Source organism: Helicoverpa armigera, chromosome 11, assembly GCF_030705265.1.
Source record: "Helicoverpa armigera isolate CAAS_96S chromosome 11, ASM3070526v1, whole genome shotgun sequence".
In the NCBI taxonomy this organism is placed as follows: Eukaryota; Metazoa; Arthropoda; class Insecta; order Lepidoptera; family Noctuidae; genus Helicoverpa; species Helicoverpa armigera.
Genome location: NC_087130.1, coordinates 8,575,380 through 8,599,180, shown reverse-complemented (window position 1 = coordinate 8,599,180; position 23,801 = coordinate 8,575,380). Strand labels below are relative to the sequence as shown.

The 23,801-nt window shown below is 38.2% G+C and overlaps 1 protein-coding gene across 1 annotated transcript in view; it reads left to right on the top strand.

Annotated features, from left to right (window-relative positions):
* LOC110381148 (supervillin) overlaps positions 1 to 23,801 on the top strand; it is a 190,337-nt gene that overhangs the window by 108,303 nt on the left and 58,233 nt on the right. Inside the window, exons 6-12 of the mRNA XM_064036849.1 lie at positions 479 to 972; positions 1,532 to 1,807; positions 2,040 to 2,231; positions 2,544 to 2,876; positions 4,204 to 4,343; positions 5,509 to 6,078; positions 6,666 to 6,775. Of these exons, the coding sequence (XP_063892919.1) occupies positions 479 to 972; positions 1,532 to 1,807; positions 2,040 to 2,231; positions 2,544 to 2,876; positions 4,204 to 4,343; positions 5,509 to 6,078; positions 6,666 to 6,775 (2,115 nt within the window). The remainder of the gene's footprint in view (positions 1 to 478; positions 973 to 1,531; positions 1,808 to 2,039; positions 2,232 to 2,543; positions 2,877 to 4,203; positions 4,344 to 5,508; positions 6,079 to 6,665; positions 6,776 to 23,801) is intronic.

The window sequence follows — 23,801 nt, the reverse complement described above, 5'->3', positions numbered from 1 at the left end:
CCTTAATGCGATCCATTGAAATGCAGCTATCGTGCGATGTGATCTCCATTTTAAGCTGCACTATTATAGAATTTTTCAGCTCACTCCTATTACGAAATCTGTTCCACATTTTCCCTTTTTCTTTCTTTCTTTCTTCTTTCATATGTTAAATATCAAAGTAAATATTGTAGTACTATTGAGAAAAACTATTACAAACAACTCATAGGAGGCAATGACCATAGTATGTTATACGATTATGCCCATTGACAGTAAAACGATCGATGCTTGATCGATAACATTCAATTCGAGAACAGACATTTATATTTAGATTATATTGCCGATGGTGTCAAACTTCCCTAAAACGATAGATCGGCGACGCCGATCCAATCACTCACGCCATAATTCATCGAAATTTATGAAGCTGAGCTGAAACAGCAACCGTCTCTCTCTTATGTACGGGTGTGTTCTACTTTAAAACGTTTCTTTTCTCATTTCGCAGTTTGGAGCCGGGCCAAGCGCGTTTCCAAGCGTTCGGCCCCGCGGGCTGTAGTTTTCCGAGCCGACCCGTCGAGTCCGGTGTTGCTCCCTCTACTAGGGGCTCATATCCCCTACCGGGGGAACCCGAACGAGATCCCTTCGCAGACTTCGCGCAAGCTTTGGATTCGCCACCGTACGGCGTGAGCTCGTTCAGTGCTAAGTCCCCGACAACAGGGAACTGCTTTTCTGACGGCGGCAGTACCAAGGACGACAGCTACGGCGAAGCCACATTTCTAGACTTCGAAAACATCGCCGCGGACGCTGAGAGGAATCAGTCGACGTTGGATGATATAGAGCAAGAAGTGAATAAAGTCCGTGTTGCGCTGGACGAGGACTGTCGCGCTCTGGATGAAGACGAGCGCCAGCAGGCTGAGGCTGACAACTGGAGTTTGAATGTGTCTTGTGATAGCGGAGTGTACAACCGCGCTTCCTCCAGGGACTCCGGACCACATTCTGGTGAGTGTTTCTCTGAAATTCACTAATGATGTTGGGCATTTGGTCAGTTTAATAAACTCGTAAACTTATTTTTATCGTAACGGGTGTGCAGAGAGCTGTCATGTAAAACATCGTTAGGCTTATTTAGTGCGTTTCTCAGTCACAACTGTCAATGTCATAAAGTAAGCATGTGAAAGCGATCAGTTGTGTCGGACGCGGCCGGCGTTAACTTGCGGTTTGTTTACGTTCTGTTTGGTAAAATTAGATTTACCGAATGCGCCGCTATTCGTATTAGGTCGGTTTTGAAAATAAACACAGTATAACCTTGCAGATGTCTCTCGGCCCACTTATTTGGGTCAATGTAATGCACGTGTTCTTTGTCAAACGTCATTGCATTACTTGAAGGTAGATTAATCGGTTATTAAGCGATTTGTGTCGTTTTTTACGGAATTTGGTGTTGACATTGAACTAGTGAAAAGTATTCAAACAGGTACACTTTGCAAACTTTCGATGTTCACTTGCTCTCGGTATTCGAGCTCGGTATTTCCTCTGTTTAAATAAATGTTTGTGAACATTTCAGGTGAAGAGCTCGGCTTGATCGAGAGCCAAGAAATAAGGGAGAATCACGCGACCAACAGCAGTAGTAACGAGTGGTCTCCTTCGTCTATCGAACGTGGTCTTCTCACCATGGACCGTGAGAGGAAGTCCACTGAGACCGAGGCTCCCAGGAGCCCCGAGGAAGCAGGGAGCGATGACGAGGGGAGGGAACCCACTGGCTTCGCACTGGGGCTCGTCAAAAGCAACAGTGTGGTCGCTCGCGCCAGCATGTGGCAACAGCTGCAGCAACAGGCTAAAGGTAATATTTATTTTCGGTCAACCTTTATTGACACACAGATGTTTTCTAAAGTAAACCTCATATAATTCGTAGTAATTCATAACCTCAGAACGTGTGCAATGGATATCAGTAAAACATTTATAGATCCGTCTAATAGAAGCCAATACATCTAGACGATTCCATACTCCGTGAGTCATGTTGTTGTGTATTTATAACTGTACCCTTTAGTAAATATATGCAATGTTAATTCCAGGAACCCCGAAACCTCTGCTCCGTCACAGTCGCTCCAAGTTGAAGGAGGGACCTTCAGTGGCGGACAGGTTTAAGAGTCAGCCGATATCGTTCCCGGCAGCCGACGTGACGGCGAGCGAGCCCGCCGAACAACCCGCCCTCCCGCTCCCCCAGTCCAAGAGCGCTGCCAACGTGCTAGACAGGGACGAAGATGGTAAGTCTCTAACTATTATATTATTATTGTAGTTAATACAATGCCAATAGAAATTGAACTTTGAGTTTTGTTCCGTTCGTTTATTTTGCAACATTTAATTTTTAAAGCAATCAAACAGAAGTTACTGATTACGTTCAAAGGCATGTAAAATTTTGCATTACAATCAAGAGATCCGCTTCTTGTCTTATGTATCGTCGGCTTTTGTTTCTTTTGCATGTCCTCGACTACTCTACTATGTGTATGTCCCGGGCTCTATCGTAAACACACAACTGCACAATGTTATGTAAATACGCACACACTCACCGGTGGCAGCTAAGTTAGACGAAGACGATCCGGCGAAGATGTCGCTGTCGGAGAAGATGAAGATGTTTAACTCGAAGCTGACGCACAAGCCTCCCCCGAGCGGCGCGGGCCGGCCGCGCGAGGAGCGCGGGCGGGCCGGGCGGCTGCGCACCATGCCGGTGTGCGGGCGCGTGCTGCAGGAGGCGCTGGAGCAGAACGAGCGCCTCACCAAGTCGCTCACGCACGACGACGTGCCGCGTAATAATGATTTTCAATTGAAAATGGAGCTGTTCCGTTCGGCCAGCGCCAAGAACACCTCTTTAGAGTATATAATGAGGCAGAACGCCAAGTTTAGGAGCTTAGGTCTGATTTGTTCATTTATTTGAGTTTGATTTTGTCGTTTGCTTGAAGTCCTGCTTCAATGGGTTCGATTGGTACTAATACTCACACCGATATATAGTCGTTAGCTGTCGTACTGTGCATGCTGTTTAACTTTGCACGATTTTGGCACGTTCTGTATTAATGACTATTTTTAACATTTTAGGTTGAATACAGAGTTGGTGTTGTGTAGTTTGATTTAATACAACTGTTGTTTGGTCGAGTTATTTTGGTATGTTTTATTATGACTGATGTTGTTGCAGAATTATTTCTCAGACAAACATAACGATGCTTGAGTAACAATTACACTGAGGGCATGCTGCTGAGTGTACCCAATAATCACCTCCCTAGTTATTGACATAATTTTATACAACTTTACAAGACGAGACCACCATACTAAACATTTTGATCAAAATAATCCAGTTGGTCATTAGCTTGAAGAATGTTACTCGTAAATTTTATATCTCTGGATTTCACACGAATATTGTTTATATGATGTGAGTTACGCCAACAAGTCATGGAGATCTGTCAAAATCCATGAGGTCGCTTCGTAAGGACGCTTCAAAGATACGTAGGCGGGGACGGGACGGGATAGATACGATTTATTTTCGTTTTTGTATTAGGTTACAAAAATGTTACTCTGCTGTTTTCAAATAATTTTACGCTAAAAATCACGTTTCTTTCTGATGTATTGGACGCTCTTCAAGATTATTAAAAAATAAAAGAACAAAGAGGTTATTGTACGTTGACGATTTTACACTGTAGTACGAATGTTACAAATCGTAGTATTGCGTAAAATGTTCAACCCTTCAAATGAGACCTTATTGCTATAACTATAGAGTGTAATATGCAAGCGTAAGTCTAGAATCTTTGGGCTTCACTAATCAACTATATATGACTGATTGCTACTTAAAGGGAGCTTTGTATACAATGTGTGTAAAACCTAATCACATTAAATACTTTCATATACTTTAATATTCTTTTATATAGGTACGTCGATTGAAATAAAAAAAAAAAAATTTTGACAAAGAAAATAGAATAGAAATGTCGTTCACTAGAACACCATTAATGAGTCAGAACAAACCAAGATATTTTCCCTTGAAAACTGAGAGCTGTAACCAGCTCAAAACACTGCTTTACACATGAAGTTGTAAATTATGAAAACGAAAAATGAGTCGTGTGGCTGAACCACCGAGTGGATTTGGTTATTTATTTATAAAGTATAGGATTTAATGTGATTAGGTTCGACACACCCGGTATACGGGAGCATATTTTATTATGTACAGTTTGTAAGTAAAATCTTATGTTTCAGACTTGGACGACGATTCTCCGTCGGAACGAGCCCAAAGGATGATAACTCCTGAAGTCAGGGGTATTCTGAAGTCGGGATCCACTGTGGTCCCTCCAAGGCCGAAGACCTTGGCCAAGGGTGAAAGCTCAGAGGTTTGTACAGTTAGTATAATGTGTTTTATTTTTATTTTGCATGATTGTTTTGGTTTAACCCTAATGGTCATTTGATCCATAATGGGTATCATGTTTGATCAGAATAAATTAATTGATAATCAGGTTGTAATCTTTAAAAGGTGCCTGATCATAATTGTAAACTTTTGTAGGCAAATAATTTTTCACTTATTTTTGAGAGTTTGTGGATCCTTTTGTGAGAACGGAAAACGTAACTCTCAAAAGTCGTGGTGGCCTAGTGGGCAAAGAACCAACCTCTCGAGGGCGCGGGTTCGATTCCAGGTCAGGCAAGTACCAATGCAACTTTTCTAAGTTTGTATGTACTTTCTAAGTATATCTTAGACGCCAATGACTGTGTTTCGGATGGCACGTTAAACTGTAGGTCCCGTCTGTCATTGAACATCCTTGGCAGTCGTTACGGGTAGTCAGAAGCCAGTGTGGCTGACACCAGTCTAACCAAGGGGTATTGGGTTGCCCGGGTAACTGGGTTGAGGGGGTCAGATAGGGCAGTCGCTCCTTGTAAAGCACTGGTACTCAGCTACATCCGGTTAGACTGGAAGCCGACCCCAACATAGTTTTGGAAAAAGGCTCGGAGGATGATATGGAAAACATAACTCAATTACCAGCCTAATAATTATATTGTTTTATATCTTTATACTAGAGAAGATTCTAATTCTAAAGCCATTACGATTACAGATGAAAACTATTGAGCCCTGACCAATATTGACGTGTACAAAAATAGATCATACTATTAGCAATAGTTGTCATAAATAGATTTGTAGTAAATGTAGTGAGCAACATACGTGGTATGCGTCGTTTACTATTCTGGCCTATACGTGCATATAATATGTGCATAAAGGCCTATATGCTTTCAATGTAAATTATAGGTAATTGGTGCCAATGTTTGTTGGAGGTCGCAATATGATTGATTACCTATGTGTAGGACGTCCGATTTCTAGGCCAAGTTATTGTGAATTAGAATTTATTCAATGCTGTATTGAGGAAATTGATTATTAGCCTTTGTTGCTATTGAAATATTGATACATAGAAGTCTAATATACCTCATATGCCATTAAGTTTCTTATATGCCTCAACATAGCCGTGTTTTAAAAGTTGATCCTTATAAATAATTCTGTTTTCTTTGTTCTTATTACAGGGCCTGAAAGACGAGGGCATCGACAGTTCCTCAGATGAAGATTCAGTGTCAGCCTCAAGCGTGTCATCATCAGAAAAGAGCTGTTCTTCCTCAGACAGTTCCGACGAACTTCCAGACCCTAAGCCCAGGAGGTTCCAACGCAAACCCAACAAGCTCAAGGCTTCAAGAACTGAATCGGACATACCAAGACACCCCGAACCGTTCTCCTGCAAAATCAAGCTACCAGGAGCTAATGAGTTAAAAGAACGTCTCACGCAAGCGAAAAACCCAGACGTTAAAATCCCAATGCTGGCCAAACTTGGACGAAAACCTTCCGTCGAGGTCAAACAAGAAGAAGATCAGACCAGATACCGTAGATTTGTTAAGAAACTAGATGAGCCTATCCAGTTGGGCAAGTTGAGAAGGCCTGCTGATAAAGTGCCCCCGCCACCGCAAGAAGTGCCACCGCCAGTGTTAAAGATATCTGCGTTGAATCAAGCGGCGAAGAATAAGTTCTTTGGCTTAGAGACGGCCAAGAAGGAGAAGACCATTGATGAGCTGGCTGCCGCTGTCAGAAAATACATTCCACCCGTAAGTTTAAATTAAATTAGTTTTGGTTATTTTAGTTATTTAGTATTTACTGCCCGCACTCGTCATATTATGTTCAGTTGCGGATTATCGTGAATTGTTGATGATGAACATGAATGATATATAATGATCAAAAAACCGTGTGTGAACATTTTAGATTTTAGACAGTGAACAATTTCAATAATCTAAGAAACCAAAATACTTCTTGTTCCACTTTGAATCAGATAATCTTTGTAATCCCAATAAATATGTTGATGTCATGTCGTTCTTCCTTACTATGTCGTGGCTGCTTCACTGTCTAACCGTATAAAGCTGAGCTGTCGTTTACATGGAGCGCCTGCCTGTCTGTCAGAACCTTCACAACCCAGTTACCGGGGCAACCCCTTAGTAAAATTGATTTGTCATACTTTCTGGCTTTTAAGGTATCACTTGATTTTTCGTGCCATCTGAAAAGGGCAAAAACTCGTGATGACAATATGGTCGCCCATGGACCGAACATGATAGCTAAAGATCGAATCGACCTACGTTACTGAGGCTACGCTCCTTTAATAAACAACTCTTCTCCTAATTCTCAATACTCTGTCCGATAGGTAAGCAAATCCATATCGACGCACACGATGGAGGTGCCGGGCTCCGGCAGCGACGGCGAGAGCAGCGGCGGCCGCGAGGTGCGACACATCAACACCAGAGTGCGACACAGGTCAGTCTGTCGATACTATTATTGAATTATTTTATTTTGTGATGGATTATTTGGGATAAGGGCAGGAGGATGATGATCTCACGTTAAATTAAGTGCTGATAGTTCAAAGATCAGAAAGTTGATAGATTATAATTATTCCACAGAACAATTCAGTTTCAACAAAAATTGTTGGTAGTCGTTGACTTGACTGTGTTGGACTAAGCGATTTTTGGACCCTAAGTAAAATAGACATACAATAATTTTATCCAGACACGGCGTATTCACACTTTGAGAACTATTATTTTTATATCCTGTGTATGTATCGAGCGTAGAAATACCGATAGATAGATAGATAGATTATTCTTTATTGTACACCAAGACACAACACAGGACATCACAACATACAAAAACACAGTACAATCGGCGGTCTTATTGCTAAATAGCAATTTCTTCCAGACAACCTTTGGATGGAGTTTATCTGTACAATACAGTGAAAAACGGGCAGTTTGGGATGTACATACGTATAGGTTATATATAATTGACAAATACCAAAGATATAAACAAAAAGAAAGAATAAAAAAAATAAATAAAAATAAATAATAGTCAATAAACGGAAAGTAAAGATAGAAGAGTAAAGATAAAAGAATAACAATACAGCGATAGTAGTCAATGAGCCAAGTAGTGATCCTTGACCATTTTTTTAAATACTGCAATCGACTGCGCTCGCCTTATTGCCACTGGCAGTGCATTCCACAGACGAGTGGCCTGTACAACAAACGATTTATCATAAAATGATGTGGAATGCACTGGCATCTTAAGTTTTAGGTTTTCTGATGACCTGAGTGATCTTGAATGCGTATCACAAACAAACTCGAAACGACTCTTAACGATCTTATACGTGTAGCCGTGTCTGCTAGTGAGATAGCGCTCTTTGGATAAAACACCTATGAGATATGGCAACAGATCTATTGTTTAAATGACACGCTAGTTTCACAACGCTCTGAGTGTTCATAGTGCACCAGTTGATACATAGATGGCGCCACTGAGTAAATAAAAAACGAAAAGTGAACGAGCCTTCTAACAGAAAAATACTACTTAAATACGTAAAAAATTGCTAGGTAGATTAAGAAGAAGTGTTTCATAGAACAATCCAGAAGATACGACAATATTTGTGTAGTTCTCACATATTCTCATATCAAACTCCCTAGAATTCCACCATACGATACCTAACACCTGTAATTAGCACTTGCTCCTACTAATACAACGATAATTAGATATCGTACCTACCAGACTGAATCACAATAAAAACAAATGTAACACAAATATGAAGTAACACTTGCACTACTTTCGTCACAATGAGTTATTAGACAAGTACACATGTGTGGCCAATTAATTAATTTAATAATTATGTATCATAATGAGGTTTGTGCCATCTGTTGCGTATCAAGGTCTGCGATGAGTTTTGTAAAGGTAAATATTACAATATCTTAGAATCAGTGTTAACTGTTTAAATGTTTTAAAAGTATAAACTGTTTCAAGAGATATTGGGTTGCCCGGGTAACTGAGTTGCGGAGGCAGTAAGGCAGTCGATCCATGTTAAAAACTGGTAATCTATTGCGTCTGGTTAGACTAGAAGCCGACCATATCAGACTTGGGAAAAGACTAGGCAGATGATACTTACTTTACTTGAGTTACTTTGTTTTCGTCTAATTGGCTAATGCACCTACCATGTTTTCTCTGCATCACCCAAAGGTTGACTGGAAAGAATGCCTATGGCATTAAATCCGCCTATGCAATATTTTTGTTGCATAAAGTTTAAATAAATGATAGTGAGAATTACACTGTTCGCTGGAAACGTCTCCTTTAAGATCCTCCATACTGTAGAATTAATAATTTCCCACACTCGGATTAAAAGCCTATGTTATTTTTAATACAATCTATATAACTGTAAAGTTTTATCAAATATTTTACATGAAAAGATAATAAACATCCCCTTATCCACATTTAGTATCATATTAGATAGGATTCATTGACATACGACCTTACATTTCCATTTCTAAACAAGTTCTTTCACCACCTGCACCGTGCAAATAAAAAAAAACATCATCTAAACACTAACTTAGAATACTAATCAAAACAAAATTAATTCTGATTATAAATTCGCACAAAAACCTATTACATAACTTGTGTTAATTGATGCAAATGTAACTAGTTCCCACTGATTATAATTTTAAATCTTTCTTGTTATTGATTCGGGTCGTTACCCATAGTTTATTTCTTAGGTCTTTGGCTTGTTATGAAATTCTTTCCAGGCATAAATATCAATGTTTATTGTTTTTTTTTCGTCCTGTTGTTTGACTTTTCAAGATTATACCAGTAGTTATGTTAATCAATCTTTTTAAGAATAAAAATATGGTAGGCAAGTAAGATCTTAAAATGATAAAGAATGCTTGTTTTCTAAGTTCTTTGTTCGTTTCTAAACATAACCTTATATTAGAGAAGTAGTAACTAGTTTATTTACATCTTAAACCAGCGGCAACGGTATAACAGTATTTCAATCTCACATGTGGTCCGGCTAATCTCCGATTTTAATGACTTTCTTGATTGGTTCCATTTAACGCAACATATTAGTAGAGCGCAGATGGACGCACATGAGTATTAATACGGACTAGGTACAGCTCCTCAAAATGTTCGTAGTGCAACTGCATACATATTTTTATCACGGTTAATGCAAAGTTAAACAAAAAACAAGTCATGCTTTTTGTTTAATTTAAGACATATACTGAGTTACAATGTGGTGTCTTACATTTTACATATTATATAGATCAACAGTTTTTAGCACTATTCAATTATGACGCTGACATGACATTTTGTTACTTTAAATACAAACATCCTCTATTGCAATTTCGTCGTAACAGCGCTCTGCAACAAATAAATACTCAAAGCAACATTGCAACTAAAACCGGTTGTATTCCAGCTTAGAAGCCGCTGATGAGCTTAGAGCCTCATATGCTATCATTTAGTTGCTCCAGGGTCGTTACCCTGGACTATGTAGCTGTACCTAGCAGTTAGGATATGATAACCAACATTAGGAGTGCTTCAGGTAACTCGTGTAATTTGTATACTTAGTTTTATCTAGGAATAATGGGTTCCGGGATGTAGGAATGTCGTGGGATCTGGATAGCAGTACTGTAACTGCTAAAATGGCACAATAGCACTTAGCGTTAAAGGACATTATTGCAGGCACATATAAAATATATTTGACCACTTTCAGTATTTATTGATTGCGCTTTTGATCTAAAGTTACATAATCTAAAGTCATTAGTCGAATCTTTTTATCATTCATTGTTGTTTTAAAACGATTAGGAGTTGAGGAAATCAGAGGCAGATCGATTAAACTAAAGTTTCAGCAAACAGATGTAACGACATATTTTTTACAACTCTGATTGCAATTAATTACAACTCCGATTGCAAAATCGTCACAAACAAAAACTTTAAACCCCCCTTCTAAAATCACTCATCCATCGTTTTAATCGATCAATTGCTCGATAATCATAATCGCCTTGTTCCACCGCTCGGGTTAAGGAAAGTTATCAATTACATAGACTCAGGCGCAGTCGGGAAATCGTGTGTAACAGCGCATTAAATTAATGTGACTTACAAACATTTTCTTCGCTGACAAATAAGATTTCACTTTTCTTTTGTTTTAGTTACGTAATATCGCGTTGTGTTTTGTTTTTGTCGCGTGAAATTGCAGGTTCTGTTATGTAAGTGGTACTTTAATCCGTATTTACATTGCAAAACTATTTTTGCTAAGTATTGTAGTAGTTTACAAAGCTGTCATAAAGTCACCACTGAGAAATTTAAGTTGGTACCTTTATTTTCTCAACTTTGTCAATAAACTCAACACCTTCATTGATTGCCCTAGAGTTTAGCATATCTATTCGATTAAGATCCATCCCATCAATCATGATATCTATCTATACTCACCACCCTCAACTATCCTACATTTTCTCACTCACCTCATTCGTTTAGAAATCATCTAATTTCCTCTCATTACCTCCACAATTATCTACAACATTAACATCAAAATACACTTAAATTTACTATCCAGGCTTTCGATACTTTTCTACGCACGTCCCTAGTTTTCACCGGTCGGTGCGCAAGCGCAGAGCTTTCGATCGAAAGCGCTTTACGCTCGTTTGAGTTTAGATATCGGTGATGTTAGCGCTCCGTTGGCTCGGACGAAGAGAAAATTTTAACGTGGGAGGTTAATTTGTATCCTTGTATGATCGGTGGTAAAAACATTTATATTGGAATAGGTGCCTACTAATATTAAGTATTAGTTTTTCAAAATTCGATTTTTTAACAAAAATTTTCGATGTCAATATCCTCTTCTTCGGTATTTCGAAAGTAAACTCGCTCTTCTATCTGTTATTATCGAATACCCAAGTTATGTTCTGTAGGCTTTTAGCCAGAGACTGTCATACTGACTGACAACCAAAAAGATAAATAATCTTTATTTGCTAACAAGAATTGAGCTATTAATAGCGTAGTTAGTTCGCTCATGTGTGGCCAATAGCTAATAAAACTAATCTATAAACATTAACACGTGTTTTGCTCAATTGTAAGTTCACCAATAGCAAATCTAATAACGTTAGAAGTTAGATCAGTCGTGTTAAAAATATAACACCCGTAAGGTATTGAAATTCATGTAACTATTGCTACTGTTATCTCACTACCCAACTAACATAAATATTATTTACGCCATAATAGTCTTATTGCACACACGATACTTGTAAAAGCCGTAAGATTTACAACTTAATAACTTAAGTAAGTATAACGGCTACTGTACATTTATTATCAGTTACCACGAAACGATAGGCGTAATCGTTTTATTACCAAAAATGGGCATTGTCTAACGCAGCACACACTCATATTCCCCGGTAGTACTCTACAAGTGATTTTCACACTTATCTCGTTACGTTAAAGTTTAATATTAAGTGTAGCATGTACGGCCGAGTGGCACAGTTGCTTCCTTGCGAAATGGCTAGGAAGTCGAGTCGAGCCCGCCTTGTATGGTGAAACGGATCGCAAGTCAAGTACAGGTAGACTTGCCTTATTGTGAATAGTGTTTGTTCGGAACGGGTCACCCTATTGAACGAATTGACCATTTAGAACATGAACTTCATACTTGAAAGGGTAACCTTTACAGAGATCCGCGGTTTCATCAAAAATGGAAGTTCTTTGTTTAAGTGCCTGGAATATCTTATGGTTTTTAATAGACTAGATACAATATATAGAATGCAGTATTAACGTTAAATAAACAGAACTTACAAAACCATTAATGACCAGCAGTTTTAGATTACCGAATACCACGGACCAAATAATTAAGATCTCGTAAAAGCTGTGAAATTGGTGCATCGCTGCACCCATTTGCTTCGCTGCGTATTACGTGAAATCGATTACTGGTGGTCATTAGCAAATGATGAGCTCCTGTGGGTTTGCTGCAGTTGAAACTTAAAACCTTCGTGGAACCAAATTATGGTAGGAATGTTCGAAATCATTTCTCGGTAACAATTAGTGCTTGGGCAAGTACTGCGTGTTTTGTGTGGTTTTCCTCGTTATGTGTGAGGAGTTGATGAATGGGAGATATATGCAAATGTTGTTGTACTTTGTAAGTTCTTCAATTTTAAAACAGTAAATTCAGCCATAAATCAGTAGTGCACTGGACGTAGTACAGTATAGCTACTTGTAAACGCCATTTTAAACTAAAGTACTAAAGAAGTTTATTTTTAAATGATATTTCAAAACCTTTGCTTCGTACAATTAGTTTTTTAACCGATTAGATAGGGTTTCGCCCTCACTATAATTTAGTTGATAAAGTTTTCGCTAGCCCACCCACTTAAATGCATTTTCTGGAAAGTCTTAGATAAACACAATACGAAGTAGTTTCAGAACCCCAGTTACCCTATATTTACAAGCAATCTTTGAATACAATTTACTGCACCGCATGCACATTTAAATCACTACATATAACATGTACATATGTAACCGCACAGAAACGACATACATTTGCGCAGAACGCGAACCGCGTAAACATGGCAACTTCGTAATAAACATCCGTCGACGCGTGCCAAATGTTTTGACGTTGCGCCTAATTAATTGTGCGTGGTTATACTTGTAGTTGGTTTATTGGAGCCTGAAGGCGTTTGTATAGATGCCTTTCAGTACATATGTACTTTTAAGTATTTATTTTACGGGCAAAAGGCTATGCAGGTATTGCTTTTTTGATCGGTGAGAAATAGTAGTCAATTCAAAATTCTCACTCTCTAACTATCACGGTTCATGAGATACAGCCTGGTGACAGACGGACGGACGGACGAACGGACGGACAGAGGAGCGAAAACAATAGGGTCCCGTTTTACCCTTTGGGTACGAAACCCTAAAAAAGAAGCTGCAAATGCCCGTAGATCTGTTTTTATCAACCGACTTTTCTATAAGGAGGTTCGGATGGTTGTTTTGGTTTTCCTTAAAAACAGTTCACAACGAATTGGTATTCAAAAGTGTCAATGGAATATTTGAGAAGGTCTCTCTAAATACACAATTTAGCCTATACATTCAAAGGCCAAAAACGTAGTGTGAATGAAATTGAGTAAACGCAGTGAATCAGCTCATTGTTATCAAAACAATCAACAAGATAATCAATTCAATGCAGTGCAGTAATGTATGGTTAGCGATGAATTCTTATTATCTAATGGTTATCAGACAATAAACTATTGTATTGAAGCAGATAGAATACTATGAGTATAACTCCATAATAGGTTTAATAGATTTTGAATTAGAAATTGAGGAATTGTTCGTATGGTGACTAAACTATTATTTAACTAACACAAGGTACTCGGGTTAGCAACTTCTGACATAATTGATAAACCATCAAAGCAACCAATACTGACACCCGCTCATCAAACTTTACGTTATTGATAGCTACTCTTTAAAATGTAACAAACTCATATAAACAACAAACATCCAACTCCATACTAATAAATCTGTTATTTAAAAGCAGACGCATAGATCCCCATCAACTTAAAGTGTAGCATAAATCTTGAGGCACAGATAACACGCAAATCAAGTGGGTCAAGTATACTGTAGTACTGAACAATGAGCATCTGCGTTTGAGCATTCAGTTTTGCAATATATCAACGTTTACAGACAAAGTATTGATGGTTCTGCGCACTGCGCAGTTGCAGAAACCAAATATACAACGTTTGGTTTTGGGATAAATGGAGATTATTTGTATTGTGTTTAGGGATGCTAGAATTTAAATTTTTGGAAACATCATTCTGTGGTGCAGCAAAAATAGGCACACTAGTAAAAAAATACCGACATCCGAATCGAGAACCACCTTTTTGGGAAGTCAGTTAAAAATCGACCGGACTGTAGGAAGGAATGCACCATGTCATGTCTAAAGACATAACGACTGGAGAGGTTGAAGTGGTCTTGTTGGTAAAACCAGAGCACTCTTTGGTAATTTTGAGAGCAATCCAAACAATCTTGAGTTCTCAGTAAGTGAGTTGGTACTATACACAGGAAACAACATAGTACAACAACCCACTACTGGAATGTGGGATGTATTTGACTTACCTCACGAAACGAATTATAGACTTACCTGTGTTGATTTTGAACCTGTGGTCTATATCCAGCCATGTTTTCATAAAGCCACTGTAATCGATTTCTGATACAAACTTTCCACTAATCAAAGTAGTAATGACTAAACTAATGTCACTACATCCATCAACCACATAATTTACTTCCTATAATAAAAGTTAGTTTCTCTGAACCCACAAATAATTAGCGGCGATCGCGGCCATATTGTGTGGGGAGTCAATCAAAATCTCGTCGGATGGTGACACAGCGCGAGCTTTCACTCCTGCGCATACATTATCTCGCTTGTCTATAGGGCTTGCAGTTTTGTTTTTTTCTATTTGGGGTTTTTTTCTATTTTTGTGAATGGCTTTGAGTTTGTGGATTTTTCTTTTTTTAACCTAATTGGTATCTTCGAATTTATTAATGAACGCATACTGTCATTGTAACCACTATTCCGTCATTTAACCATTACTCTATAGTTTCAGTCATATGCTGCCATTATCATTTTCCAAATCTTTTGTCAATTACAATGAACTTTTTCTTTATTCATGACGAATTTTGGCAAAGATACGTTTTAAAACTCACCATCTCGGTGACGCAACCCTAATGCTGTTCACCTTATGCCTTGATAATCTCAAGATAATATGGATTTCATGAGTCATACTAAGCAACAGAAAAAGAACAGTAGCGTTTCCTCGTTCCCAGAGATAAATTGGTCAGGTTTCACTTCTTTGTTACACCCTAATGGGTCCCTCTTATTGTTTCAACCCATTTTTAGTTAGATCACGTCACTTGTCAGAAATGTGAGTTATTTCTTGCTATCTGTCATAATCAGTTGCATTGTAATATTCGGTCATTGTTGTTAACTAGTTCAGTATGCCAGAACCTCATTTTTTTGTTAGGATTACGAAACTAACGTCTCAGTTTTCGTGTTTAATTAGAGTAATTGCTTGAAATCGGTGATTTCGCGATGTGGTCAGTTCGCAACGTTATGTTCTGATTTTGATGAGTTCCTGAAATTGTACTCGTGTTACGTACTTTTCATTTTGTAACTCCGTTGGACCACTATTAATTGTCCATATTCAATTTACCACCCATCGCGTTCCCGATTAACCCATTCATAAATCACTTTCCAATTCACAAAAAGAAACCTAGTTGCTGCGTTCCCTATAAAGTGTGACAGAGTAATAGAGGTACAAATTCGTACAAAGTAGGTACACGCACCTACATGCAATTATTTATTACACAATGGCACCGCACAATGGGCGTGCCGGTCGACTGCTGCGCGCGAGTGGCCCACAAACCCAGCTCCGCTGCGCGCATGCGCGTGCACTCTCGATTGCAATTAAACGCTTTTTATCTCCAACACATATTTTCATTTTAGTATAACCAGAGTTACAACATGATAGATAGAAATGTCTAGAATGATCGTGTCTATATTTTTAAATGTTTGCAAGAGAAATTGTTGCGATTTTTTACTGTCCGCCCTTTGTCGATTTGTTCGTTCAACCGAAAAGGCGAAAGCTAGTTTTGTGAAAATGTCCAACGTAATTTATGACTCCATTGTGAATAAAACTTTCGTGCTATTTATACGTTTTGATTTAATAGTTACCATTAAATTGTAGGTGGTCATTAACATGATAAGTACATAGGTGCCATGATTCCAAATAAAAATAGCACGAACAAAGGTAGTGTTAAGAGAGATATAACTTCTATATTTAACACCCAACACTTTTTATAACCAGCATAATGGTCACTTCAAAAGAATATACCGTCTCCCAACTCGTTCCACAGAATATAAAGTTATAAGTGGGTGCTAACTTCAACGGAAATATCATTTAGCAAGTGCAAAGGAAAAAGTAATTGTAGTAAGTCTGGCTGCGAGCTTAAAATGTACGCAAACGGAGTGAGTCACCGCCTTTATCGCAGATTGAGATTAATCTCGTTTTTATTTTTGTTGAAATTGGTTTTTTTACGGTATATAAGTATGATATCATACTGCGTATTCAGCTATATTAGTTCAGATACTATAACACTAGCTTTCGTCAACGCCCTTGTTCTGTGGGTACTATTTCGTGCTCCCATATAAAAAGCCTCCTCGATAAATGGGCTGTCTTACACTTTTAGATTTTTTCAAATTGATCCAGTAATTCCTGAGATAAGCCTGTTCAAACTAACAATCTCCTCAGCTTTGGATAGAACCTGCAGTAAAAATTTTCGTTAAAACTTTATTATAAAAGGCCTTGAACTAGGCATTTTTTATCAATGAGACTAAGATCCGCAAGTTTTATTTGGTGTTATTTTATCTCTATCAAGATACACATGACTGACATAAAATATTTCTATTTTAAAATCTTCTCAACAGATAATGATCATCATAAAAACACGTGTTAAGCAATACATATTAATTTATGTAACGTTAATTATTATACAAGTCATACATAATAAAATCCTACTATTTCCTGCAGCCAGGTATTGCATTATCTAAACTAAAGAAGGTCACTACGAAGATTAACCTTTCAGTGTTACAGTTCAATGACATTACAATATACATTCGAGGTCAGTAAAAAACCGGCTTGTGAATAGCTTAGTTTAAAATTTAAATAGACTTTTTCAGTGAATTTAAATTTAATTTCATAGAATAAACATTATTTTTCAAAATATTGAATTCTGACTGGAGATAAATAAAGCTAAATAAGTAAATACAAATAGATACTACGCCATACGCTGATCTCTTCCGCAATGACCATAATTATTGACAGGAAATAAATGACATAATCTAGCTTTAGAGTTTCCCATGCAATGTGCGTGGGACTTTATACAACATCGGAGATTGGCAATAAAACGAAAGTTTCAATTTACTAAAATTAGGTAATTCCCAAGATCGGGCTTTTGTGCTTTATGGCACAAAACCTTATTCTGAAACTCAATCTCATTACATGTATTTCCAAATCATTGCTTATATCGAACCAGGATGCAAAACAATATGAATTTATAATGTAGTTAGTTCTATAGCGAGAGCTCGGTATACATGAAACTTTTGCAATTTTGATGCAACGCGGTAGAGCTAGACTGCACCTGGTGCATGTTTTATGCCGCTGCGGAAGGCGAGGGCTACCTAACGGCAGCCGCGATCCCAAAGCACTTCAGCAAACTAGACACGAAGTCCTTATACTATTCCCCTTTAACCATTAAAATTGAGATAAACCTACAGTTTTTACACTCATCCCCCCAGACAAACCTATCGATTCAGACGCGGTCATAAACTTGAATCTAAACTCACCCATCCAGAGTCTAGACCGAGTCTAGACTAACGTTATTGGAAATACAACAGCACCAACGACATTTGGTTCCTTATACTGTTTAGTTTGCTACCAAAATCACGTTCGACCAACACTCGAAATAAGTTCATTTGTATCCGCAGACGTATGCGAGGAAAACTAATTTTCTAGTCTAGACAACGAAAGTAAAGGCAACTTTGGAATTGTTAAACCAACAGCATGACTGCCTAATGTAACGCAAGCGATTCTGATTTATGTTATCTAGTAGATAAACTTTTAAAGTTGAGACACCTATTTATCAAGCAGTAAATGGCCATACCATGTCGCCAGCCTTTTTGCACTTCCGTCCAAAGAACTGCGTTAAACCAACAACCGGGACATCACTCAACCATATCTACAGTTACATCACATTCGATAATACTAACGAGTAAGTAAGCGTGATTTTTATTTTCCGCATCACAAGTGTCGTAAGTGTCGTAATTAGAAACAACACTTTCGATTTCAACAGAATTGTGTGAAACGTTAATGGCGATTCAGTGTGCACTCGTTTCTTACGTATAGTGCGCAATACTAGGTACTCGTATATTTTGGATGTAGGTTAATGTACAAGATAGCAGTCACGCTTGATGGGCCAGCGTTATGCGTTTGCTTCTCAAATTAGGACTAACTGCTCAATGTATTGATTTATGGTTTTATTGTTTCAGGTATGTACTCACGACTCCTTCAACCATTTCAAGTAAGTTACGACAGGTTACTTCCCTTTTCTGCCGTGGGAACGTCGATGTTTCGAAATCAGCTTCGTTTTATACGGTTTTATAAAAGTGTACCATTTTGAATGTGCACTGCAGTTAAAGTGTCTTTGAACGGCATCGATTCCGGAACATCGATAAAAACTGGATCGTGATACCCGTCTCAGTTCTATGGGTCGGGCTCACGCATTTTTCCCACGTTTCACTATAAGTCACGACACGACCCTTTTTTCTAAACCGATACACTAATTTATGGAGATAAGGTTTTTTATGTCTCGTCTCGATACCGTCCTTTTTCTAACGTGCGACGAATGATAGGATCGAAGTCATTAGTTCTTATTTGAGACAATTTAGTGTTACACTACGACGTTTTGTCGCCTGGCCGTAAGTGGTATTTTCTGAAAACGTCTCCCTCGGTCTCGAAAGTTGAATATATTAAAGCCTACATAGTAACGGCACCTAGAATGGCATCTAATGTACTACCCAATCCAGGTACAGACATTTCCAATAGCAGTAAATGCCGAAGCGTCCTGGTATTTAAAGTACAAGTTTTGCAAGCGCACGTGTTCGACACGACGACGGGTAAAGGTCAGCCGGTGAATAGACACGCTCCGGCAGATGCTACGCACACAATACACTTCTTGTACAACAATAACACATTCGTGAGACGGGAAGAATAAGATGAAACTGCAGGGAACCTCGTAAAACTGTTCAATTGAGGCATCTGACAAACATCCACATACGCAATAATTTGACGAAATCCGAACAAGCTATCGACAGAAATCGAAGTACGTGTATGAGTTGCGTTATATGACGATAATATTCCTTTTAATTGTTGTTATCTTCTTAAGAGATTATGACATTACCAATAATGCTCAGAATTCCATACCAGCCATTTTCTCCTACAATATCAGCAATGTCTTCGTGTGGCACAGAATGTTCTTCATCTTCCCCATATTTGCGCTCAGCTATTGTATTTTCCCCAGCTATCCCTACATCGATAGCCTTTGTAGCGAGGTCTTCATTGTTTATTCATTACAATAAGGCGCTTTTGTTTATTGCTAATGTTATATCAGAGGATGTAAGTTCGCCTGTTTCCATTGATGTAAGATTGTTTTGTCACGAGCTATATTTTGAAATTCCACGCACCTGAGTTAGCAACGACTGCATTAATGAAGTTTGTCGTTACTGTGGTGGCTATCACAAACAGTTCTGATTTCATTCTTTTCATCAACATTACGTGTGCATTTCAAGTGACACTACGACGGAACTTCGTAAGATTTGGTCATTGTTTGCGTTTTTCCTTAACGACCTATCACATATCCTCTGACCTATCTATCCGTGGATTTGCGTTTAAAGATTATTTGATAGGTAGGTGTGTTTGGTCTTGAATTCCGTTCATGCTGCATAGTATTAAAATGTGTGGTTAGTACCTATTAGGATATTAAGAAGTTATATACGAATCAGAGTTGAAGGAATTTAGGAAATAAAATAAATACACAAATTCTTCGAAGGTAAAAATTTTATAAATAGATAAATGAAAATGTGTAAAATATATTTACATAGGTAATATTAAAATTCCATTTAAACCCAAACGAGCGTCCGGATTTCAAAAAATTCAGATAATATGTATACGCACGGCCACATAAGGAGATTTAAGGCGTGTTGTTTGTTTACATATCTTCGTAGTACGTCCATGTGTAGGTAACGGGCCGTTAAGATGCCGCGGGGCGCCTACACCGGCGGCCGAGCGATCTCGAATGTCGAGCTCCAGTCAGTCGCGCGCGGCACTCTCGCAAGCACGCACCTCGCGCCGGCTCCGCAAACAACAGCTGATCGCGACCTTACCGCACCACATAAACAAACATTATAACACAAACTATACCAGAATATGCACCAAGAATATAATCAAAAGTGAACTTTGACAGAATAAGAACAAGGCGTTAGTGTAGCAACTGCAGCGCCCCGAAATCAGATCGATATCCCGAAAACGGTCCTCCGACCTCCGGCGATAGAGCCCAGCAATACTTCCGTGCAATAATAAACCTGCAATATTAATGTTAATTATAAATGATTAGAGACGTTTTAATTCAGTGATCTCGTTGATGAATAAGGGACTGTGAAAACCGCAAGAGTTCGTCTTACAAGTGCTGTGTCCGTGAGAATGGATTTCCTTCACTGAGTTTGATATCAGGTGGTTTTGCTGCATCTTCCACATCATTGTTCAACCAGAGTGAGTACGCTCGATATTTACTTTGTCAGTTCCGTTTGCAGCTTCGTACTATTGTTTGTCGTAATATTTAACTATCGCGTTACATCTGTTACACATGTCTTGCGTATTCCTTATCAACTTCTCAGTAGTCTTGGAGTTATAAAAGTTACTATTATCAACGGTAGTACATTCCGAACAAAGATTAGCAACAATAATTAAAATATGCAAGTTAGTTATAGCCAATTCGTTCTGGGATAAAAGCAAATTGATTTCGAATTTGACAACCAAAATGCAAATATTTACACCGAGTTTGTTTCGCATTTAGTAGGTATTATCATATTATCAACAGATACCGGCTAGCTGCGATTTAATTGATAGATACGTAGCCATAATCTATAAGCAATATCAGTAGGGAGATTTGCGCAATTTTCTGTCCCTTTCGACTGTTGTATTAGTGTGTTGTGTGTGTGACTGCAGTGCACCCCAGGGCGGTCGCCGCCGCGTCGCGTCCCATTATTCCCGGGGTTGACTGTGAACTTGAGGGGTGCGTTACCCTCTAGCTGCCGGAACCGAACTGCGCGGTCGCCCAACCCAGACGCTGACAACTTATTTGTAAAAACAAATCGATTGCAACGAAAGTAATCTAGAAAACGAGTAATCGATCACGTGCTCAATTCGTATCGATCTGTCATGTTTAGTTTCTACTCTAATAGCTGGTCGTAATTAATTGCCATGCAACAAGCGTATCATCTGTCTTGCTTGTATGACTCAATATTTTTATCTCAATCGACGAGTAGTACTATATTGTTTACAACCGATATGTTATTGGCAACTTGACAGATGACCTTTACAACTTTCACTTGTGCCAATTTTCGCTTGAATTGAAACCTACCGCGTAAAGCTTGTCCTTTGGTTTCAAATCTGCATTTGTCATGGCTATTGTTTTCGTCATGTCTTTGTGTTATTATCTAAACTCGACGCCGCCCTCGAACAAGATCAAGAACTTTCACTATCGACGTGAATTATGTATCAGGAACTGGCATTGTTAGTACAATACTGATCTTGCGCTACTGGTTCTTATTTGGATCAACGGGATTAATGTCATACGACGAAAGTTCCTAATGAATTCAACATTCCTTTAGCAACAATAATAATGAGATAATTTTTAACTCACACTTAGTTACTAACAAATAAATCTTATAACATAACTTAAATACAGAATACGAATCGATCCAATCTCAATAATAAATCTTCATCAACGTGAAGATCAATAGCATCAAGCCCGACAGCGCCTCAATTGGGCGTTAATATATCATTACAGAGTTAAATTGATTGTCATTCAGCGCGCGTATCGTGGAGACTCAATGTCTGGCGGAAAGCGGTCAGATGTGTCTCAGTTATCATCAAGTTTCACCTTCTTTTGTATTCCAGGAAGTGTTCTCAGGTGTGCAAGAAAGCACATTTCCCTTACTTCGTATATATCTGCATACGTAATTCACTTATCACTTCTTCCTTGACCCACAAGGGTCCTCATAATATTTCCCGTCTACTTGTCTTTGTGCATGACGCTCTTTAGAAGGTTTGGTTGCAAATTATACTAGTTGAATGCTAGTGGGCGATGAACCAATAATCTTTTGTTGAATCTCTAAACTTGCACGTTACTGCTATACACAAATCGTGTGTCTCTTTGGATATGGAATAGTTTTAAAACATTATTTAAGACTCGGAATGTTGTTACGTTCCGCGAAACTGGTCTTAGTGTGTCATAGTTTTTTTATTGCCTATGGGTCACCTGTTTCCTACAATCATTCCACGGTATAAAGTCGCGTTCGTGTTCAAGAGAGCATGACCCCGCTTTTTCCTCCTCCACAAAGGACTAAATTAAAAATGTTCTCTATTATCGTCTACATCAAGTTCAAAATGTATTATCGTATTTGTTTGCATTAATTGAATAGGTACCAATTTATATCATATTGATGTTTTGTAAATTACAAATATGTGTTATCTCTCTTGTTAAGCACCGTACGATTGCTTTGTTTATTCACTTTTATGTTTGCATAGTCCACGACCGGCAATAATTCTACAAGAATAGCAGAACTAATTGTGCTTCATAATGTCCAAGGTTTGCGACATTAAATTTTATTATTTATTTAATGCGGCTGATTACTCAGAAGTGTTATCTATGTCACGTTATCCGAAGTAATTCCCAATGTAATTAAATACCTATTTATTATTCCGCGTCATCCCAAAACACTCACCATATTTGTAAATATTAGATAGCCAAATCAAGTTCATGAATGCTTTATTTGGGTTTATACCACAATGATATTGAACTTTATTATTGTTTTGTGTTTTTGTGGCTACATTTGAATGTTAGTAATAGTTCACGTAGCAGACGAAGTCACGTCGTTGTTCGCGATTTGCAGACTGATTGCATTTATTAACCTTCGCGTGTCCTATCGCGGGTTGTCTTCAAGTTTCATCTTCATGTCTAATAAATTTACATCGATTGGTTCCACATTGTTAATCTGTCATTAGCTTTATTACATCGTCGTGTTTGTCTTTGTTGTTAACGTCTTTTTTAACATGTACTGCTAATATTTACATAGGTAACATAACATGTAGTTTGCAATTGACACTTGGATTTTTTACTTCATTTCTTAGATTTTTGCAACATAATTTTTCTTGTTAAAACGGTACCAAGGCATGTACGTGCGACACATTGTCAAATAGGTGCTGTTCTCGTTTGACTCCCCTTTCAGTTTCGTTTCTTATATCCTCAAAAGCTTTCTCTCGATTCAGACGTGAGTTACATTGTCAAATAGATGTCAGATCCTTTTCATTTTCATCCTTTTTTATTTTGACATTGTTCTTTATACGTTTTCTTGATGGTGATGTCGGTACGGTATTGATTAAGGTATTTTTATGGTCAGCTTCGCCTCGAAGGAAGATCTAATCTCCTATTTCTATTTATATCGCTGTATTATCCCCTTTGAGACTCTCAATATGTTTAAGAACACTTCTTCATTTAAAATGCTCCTCTTTAAACGTCAAGTATCTCTTTCTAAAGCTTAGTCATCTCGAGTGGCTCCCATTAGTGGGTAGGTGTGGTCCAAATTTAGGATAATGAGCGCAGCGTTATTGTCACGGCAATTAAC